This window comes from Gastrolobium bilobum, unplaced genomic scaffold (assembly GCF_033153095.1).
Source record: "Gastrolobium bilobum isolate Gb01-03AN ecotype WA unplaced genomic scaffold, APGP_CSIRO_Gbil_v1 utg1102, whole genome shotgun sequence".
NCBI classification, from domain to species: domain Eukaryota; kingdom Viridiplantae; phylum Streptophyta; class Magnoliopsida; order Fabales; family Fabaceae; genus Gastrolobium; species Gastrolobium bilobum.
Genome location: NW_026897493.1, coordinates 1 through 6,987, shown reverse-complemented (window position 1 = coordinate 6,987; position 6,987 = coordinate 1). Strand labels below are relative to the sequence as shown.

At 37.2% G+C, this 6,987-nt stretch overlaps 1 protein-coding gene across 1 annotated transcript; it reads right to left on the bottom strand.

Annotated features, from left to right (window-relative positions):
* Positions 1-4,500: 4,500 nt before the first annotated feature.
* LOC133307377 (uncharacterized) lies at positions 4,501-6,865 on the bottom strand (the record flags this gene model as incomplete). The annotated part of the gene is made up of 6 exons (XM_061507878.1): positions 4,501-4,545; positions 4,938-4,992; positions 5,166-5,225; positions 5,323-5,371; positions 5,811-6,399; positions 6,497-6,865. Coding segments are annotated over 6 exons (1,167 nt in total), but the record flags the coding sequence as incomplete, so codon positions are not given.
* Positions 6,866-6,987: the final 122 nt, after the last annotated feature.

The window sequence follows — 6,987 nt, the reverse complement described above, 5'->3', positions numbered from 1 at the left end:
AAGGGTCAATTATGGAATCATTTCCTATTTTTGCATAATTAATTAATTAAATTCCTTAATTAACGGTGCGGGTTCTTACATGCACCCCACCTTTTTAAGGATTTTGTCCTCAAAATCAGAAAACATACATGTACCGAAGCGCGGGATACTGCTAGAGAAGCCCGTCCTCACGCTCCCAAGATTACCTTTCGGGGGCGTTTGGTTGAGGGAAATTTTTTGGAATAGTAGGGAAATGAGATAGATAGAGAAATGATTGGAAAGATAGATAAAGTGAGATAGGTAGAAAAATGTAAAAAAAGTTGTTTGGTGGGGAAAAACTTTATTGGGAAAATTAGGTACCTTTTTAGGAAATGTATGTTTGGTTGGAGGTAAATATAGATGGGAAAACAATGTTCATTTACAAAAATAACCCCCATTTGATATCTTTTATTTAAATAGGACGGTACCCCACAGCTGTCAAACCCCAACGTCCTCAATACTCCTCAGATGTCAAACCCCAACGTCCCCATCTCTTTCCAACAACCAAAAAAATAAAGGGGGAAAAATAAGTCGAAGTGTGGGGTTGTTCTTTGTCTAGGGTTCCGCCAGAGAACGCAAGGGGGACGTCGAGTTGCTGTTCAACACTGAGATTAAAGCATACAAGCTGATCCCTCCCAACCAGTACACTTTAGTGATCAGAACCTACCATGGGAGCGTAACGAAAGAAAGGGGATGATAGATGAGAACCATGGCTGTATAAAAATTGGTCCACCATCGCAAGAGGTATGCTCATCGCTCTTTGATGTCATTTGTTATGGGTATCATCGCTGTTGTGGTCCATAAAATGGTGTTGAATGAATGTATAGAAGGACCGTTATCAGTGATGTTGATTATGTGTTCAACTCGTACGAAGGATTGGGTCTGAACACACATTCTATAACTTAACCGTTATAAGTGATTGGTAAGAAATATAGTTGTCAACCATGGTACTTGGTGTTTATGGAGCTAAATGAACAGGGACAGTTCCCTGCAAATAATTTTTCCACACATTCATATTATTAAAATAACTATCTCATAAGTTATAAATACACACAAGCACGTAACACTGTAATACCATAAAAATTGGTCAGATCATAAGAAGTTAGGAATGAGTTTGTTGGATTAAACTTTTGTTATGTTGAAAATAACTTAACAAATAAATAATAATGAAACTTACATTTGTTACTGTATGTTGTTATGAACCTGTTGTTGAAATATTATTGTTGGAAAATGTTTCTTTTAAACAGTTTTGGTTCATAGTATAGAAATATGAGTTGGTTTGTTGCTTGTAAGTTCAACTGAACTCGTGATCTGTGTCCTTCTTCTTACCGCAGTAACCATACATTTTTGTCAAAGTTGGTGGGAGGCATCTTGCTATACAGTACTGTATGAGCATTGACAGAAGAATGGGTGGAAGTGGGTCCGGCATAGGTGGAGGTGAAAGCCTAATATCCAGGCATTCAGCGTCCTCGTCCCCTTCCAGGGTGAAGATGTGCTATTGCGGAGTGCAGGCTGCGTTGCGCATGTCAAATACACAGAGGAATCCGGGCCGACAGTTTCTTCGATGTGCTAATTCCAGGACTCAGCATGATTGCCACTTTTTTGAGTGGTTTGACGAACCAAGTTGCAGTAATTGTCTCAAGTTCGAGAATGTTCTGAAACAACAAAATGTTTTGCTAATTGTAATTGTTATAACATTTGGGATCATCGTGACCACAATGTTGATCATCTGTTGACTTGTATTGTACTAATGTTGTGTGGATTTGTAATTTAGGGTAACCGTCGACCATGATGGCCTTGACGTACCATCTCATCTTATGGGACTGATATGTACTTGTTGTGTATTAAGAATGTAAGTATTGTATGAAATCTGTTTGTTAGCCATACGTACCATTCGAAGAATTCTGTTGCAGTTGTCATGTACACAAGTGGCAGTACAGGTCTGTAAAAGGTTTGTTTCTTCTTCATATCTTGTTACAGGTGTCCCTTTGGGTTTTTTTGTTGTTTGTATAACCTTAATTCAATTCATTGCTTCATTGAGTTTCAGCACATCCCAGAGTCTCATTGAGTTTAGGTTATGATGACTTTTGGGACTTTAAGGACGCTTCACCTGGAACCAGATTTGGCCCTCTGCAAAAACCACTTCTTTTAAGCATACACCAGAAGTAAACGAATGTCTTCTAGTGTGTCTAATTCTCTATCATCAAACTTACAGGAATTTAATTCCCTATCTTGGTGGATCATCTGAAACGTGCTCTCAAATGGCATGTTTGAAATTAGAGAATTGTGAGCTGTCCAGTGATGGAGTGAACTATGTTGTAGATGCTCTTTCTACCTTCAAAGGACCATTGAAGTCTCTTTCTGTTGCTGACAACCTCCTTGGCAGGTATGTGTGTAGACAATACTGCAGAACTCTTCTGCACTTAATTCTCTCTCCATTTGTATTTGGATTGTTTTTTCTTATATAATGAAGTAGCTGAATCTTTGGGGAAATTTTTTAGTACACCGATGGAGGTACTTGATGTTGCAGGAGTTGGATTGGTTTCATCTGGTTTCAAAGACATTCAGAAACTAATAAAGGAGGATCTTAAGCTGGTGAAAAGTAATGTAAGGTCATGGTTAATACTTAAAATTCTGCTATCGCTTTTGTTTAATCTTTCTTTTACAATCATGTGACATGTTTTCCAATTTGAACAGCAAAAACCGTGGTTCGATTGAAACTGCCATGTTTACCCGTCAAAGCTCGTCACAGGCTCCAAAACTAGTTGAAGTGAATGGCTCCAGTCATTTTTTCCCAATAGAATCACTGGCCATCATCTGCTCTGCATTAAAGTTTGGAAATGGTATTAACATTTGTTATAGTCTGTTCTATGATTGACTATTATTGGCTCTTACATACTGGCAGGTAGTAACTTTGTGTTCATTTAATTGATTAGTCGCTCAAGCATGCCCACTAAACTCCCATCTGTGGTTACTTGGATGCTAGTAGTGTCACATTATAGTCAGAGGAAGTATTGGCATAGAAACATCAGAATGAAGATTGGTAGTCCATCAGATTGGTAGTCCATCACATTATAGTGTCACAATATACTTAGTAGTCCATCAGATGCTGTGCATCCGAACACATACAATCTGTTGTATCAACTATGATCATTGGCATAGAAACAATTGTTTTGGGTTATTTTTATATGAACTTTTTTCATAGTGGTTTAGACAATATACTGCCATTGACTTCCCTTACATTTTACCAATGCAGTTATCATCAGAATTAGAGGCAATTGATAATATATGTGTTGTTATACCAATCCTAAGAAAGACATCCGTGAAGACCCATCATAGCAATCTTACAACAATAGAAGAATCATTAAGTAAGCATAATACGATTTGTCCAGGTGCCGGATTCAACCACAGGATTCCAAAATGGAATTAGAATCAGTTTTCAAGAACAATTATGACAAGAGACATTACAGAAACAGAGCATGACAGTATCATTTCTTCATTGGGGTAGATATACACTCACAGTGCAGCAAAGACTTAGTAAAGGTGCAGTGATCCATATCCAAAGCAACCCACGATGAAAGTGGTTTGATATAAGGACAAAAATGGAGTAATAGCAGATGCTTGGAGTCTTGGAGTATGTAAATGGGAAGCAATCTTTGTATTTTTAATTCCAGTATCTGTCTGTAATTTTCATTTCATGAGTGTAATGTTCCTGTCCTGTGGAGTCTGTAAATATACTAGTCCAGCTGTTGAGTCTGGAATCTTGTATTATATCAAAATTTTATGAATACAAATGTTTCTGACAATATACTCTTCCACTTGGATATGCTTTGGGTTTTGAACTTGTTTGCTGTTTTAGTGTTGGAGAATATAAGCCTAATTTGTTATAGTTATTACAAATGAGTGTGTGAAGAATGGAGTACTTAGGCCCATGTTGTCAAAAATAGAATTACATTATTACGCCCAAGATTGTCCAAACAAATCAGATCATGACAATTTTTTTGTTATAGTCAACCAACATTAATTTTTTCCTTCTTCCCCTAACTAAATAGTGAAAGAGGCAATGCCATCATAAATATGGTATGACAATCCAATTAAATCACTGTTATAAAGATTATAGTCTGCAGAATTACCAAAAACTGAATTTGTCATGCCTAATTCATAAGTGTACAAAATCACATTGTATACAAGGAAACCCACTCCCTAATTACACTATCGTAACAAAGAACAATACTTTGTTCCTTGATCAAGCTAAGTCAATATTCGGACAGGATATTACAAGGTTACATAATTACACAACAGTAACATCTTAAGATTTACAACTGCAACCAAACACTGCTACCATCCGAATGTCATAGAATCTGTATATGCTGGATCATCATATCTGCATCCTTTTTTGGTCCTGGTGTTGTTCATTAATTTTTAGGTGGTGCAGATCCAAAACCATTACCCTGGAAACCTTTTTCAATAATTCGAATGCTGTTATCCTGCAACCACATTGACAGCAACTGTATCAGCACCACAAATCTGAAAAAGACAAAGATTTAATCATATGAAGACATGAGAAGCTGTTAATATCAACTAGATCAGATGAATAAGAAAAGATGTTCGATGTATATTCATGACTTTGGCAAGTACAATGTAAAGGAAAATGGTAGGACTGGTACCTTATATCTCATAATTCACATTCAGAGCAATCACCAACAAATACACAGTTAATATACTGAGCCTGCATACAAGAAATGGGAAGAACATTCAGAATATTATATGTTAATGATTCCAATTATAGGCTTGTACTACTTCATAGCACATATTTCATCCCTGAGAACATCAAAGGCAGAACAATATTATTGCCTACCTGCAGAAACTTATAAGTTGTACACTAGTGTTTTGATTTTTGATCATTTTAAAAAACAAACCATCAAAGTCAAACTCGAAAATGGTGGATTGACTCCAATGTCAGATAACAGAACCCTATAAGAAAAACATCAAAAGCATGCACATCTATCATGATCACTTACAATTAGTTCCACCATATCTCATAAACTGATATACCATTATGCCACATCACAACCCTATTTAAGAGTGTCTGCATAAAACATTAATTTACTGACAAATAACCTGAGAACTTCAGCTAATGGATCTACCTCTTCTCATTATTGACATCAACTAAAAAGATTATAAAAACTTTACTGATTTGTGCTGTCCTATTCAGATTTAGAGGTGTAGTAACCACATTTAGCATTATGGGTAGCAGATTAATTGATAGTCACAAAACATATCAAAATCATGGCCTTCACACACCAGTTCCTTCCATCAGGTACCAGCTTCATTAGAATAAACAGCTTGTCACCTGCATAAAAATTAGAAAACAGACAAATTACATTATAGACATATGGGGTTACTAGCAGGGGGTATCACTCACAACAGTAATAAGTACAAATATGTTCAGTTCATAAACCTGTGCTGTCTATTGGTACACTTACCATACATATCAGTTATTGTTACCTTAGTACAAAAATGCTGAGTTGGTAACCTCCTGTAGCAGATCATTTGAAATGTTTCAAATTCCATACATGACACTGGATCCAGATCCAAAACAACCGATTTTCCATATTATATGTTGTGCAATGTCAGTCCATAATTTGCTGTCATTCGTTAGAGGTAGCCAAAAGTATTAACACTTTACCAAGTCTAAACCTGTCCATGCCAAAAAGTAGCCTAACCAAGCCATGCGCTATATATAGTTAAAGGCCATCAAAAAACAATGACATCAATCTATAGGGAATTACTCAGCAAGTCAGCCAGGAGACACTTCCTTTGCTGATCATTGCATTGCATGAAGACATCTGTCAGAGTTGTATCCTTTACCAACTGCACCGCAAGTTTAACCATCTGTGAATCTGTTAGACCTCCAACTTTTTCCAGTTCTTCCATAATTGACATCCGCCTTTTACTCCCATTAGCTTGATGTTGAAAGCATAAAACAAGCTTGTCTATACCGTCACGGTAGTTTTGATTGATATCTTTCATGACATCAACTATTGGAGCAACCAACGGATCTTCTGGTCTGTCACGATTCTTTCCCTTTTTGGCAGTAGCGGTAGACACATCTGAGGGCGGCACAATTTCTTCAATTGGGACTTCTGGTATCACTGGATCTGGTAACGGTGTGGGTATATAGTCCCCTGCGAGGTCTAGATACTCGTCAGATACATTCACACTCTCTGCATTGCATGCCGCATTTGCCTCCATGACATTAACTGATTGTCCCATTGTCTCTGCATTACCTCCTGTTGCTGCATCCTTGCCAAATATGGTTCCCAAAATATCATAGTGGGGGAAAGGCTTGTTGTAAAGGCCCTTTGCAGTTGGGTGAGACTGTGGATAAAAAAGTCATGTTAAAAACTGAATATAAAAAAAAATTACAAACGTACAAGGTGACATAATTGAAACACAAAACTTCAAATTATAGCACCTTAACCCAGTCATCAAATATTCCCTTCTCCACGTCAATCATTTTCTTCAAGTCATTCCACCCGAACCCACTTCCACCAGAACCTCCTGTCATTTCATAAATGGCATTGTACTGTTTTTTCAATAATTTGACCCTGGAGGTTATGTGAGGGATGGCTTTAAGCGAACAATCAGGTAACTTGAGATGCATCATCCTCTCAATTGCATTAGAGAAACCTTGTTTGAAACCGTTCTCACCTCTCCACAGATGTGCAATTTCAGTCATACATTCGACCAGGATCTTATCTTCCTCGGCAGTCCAAGTGTGGTTACGTTTGTTTCTGAAACTCTGGCTTTCATCCGTCATAATGTCGGTGTTCGTAGATTGTACCTGCGATAAACAGTTTCAAAATCATTACACTAACCATGTCAATAGTGTTCTGCCATAACATTAACACGATTTACATAAGTAACACTGCAATTGCGTAAACACCCCTTAACATAAACAAACGT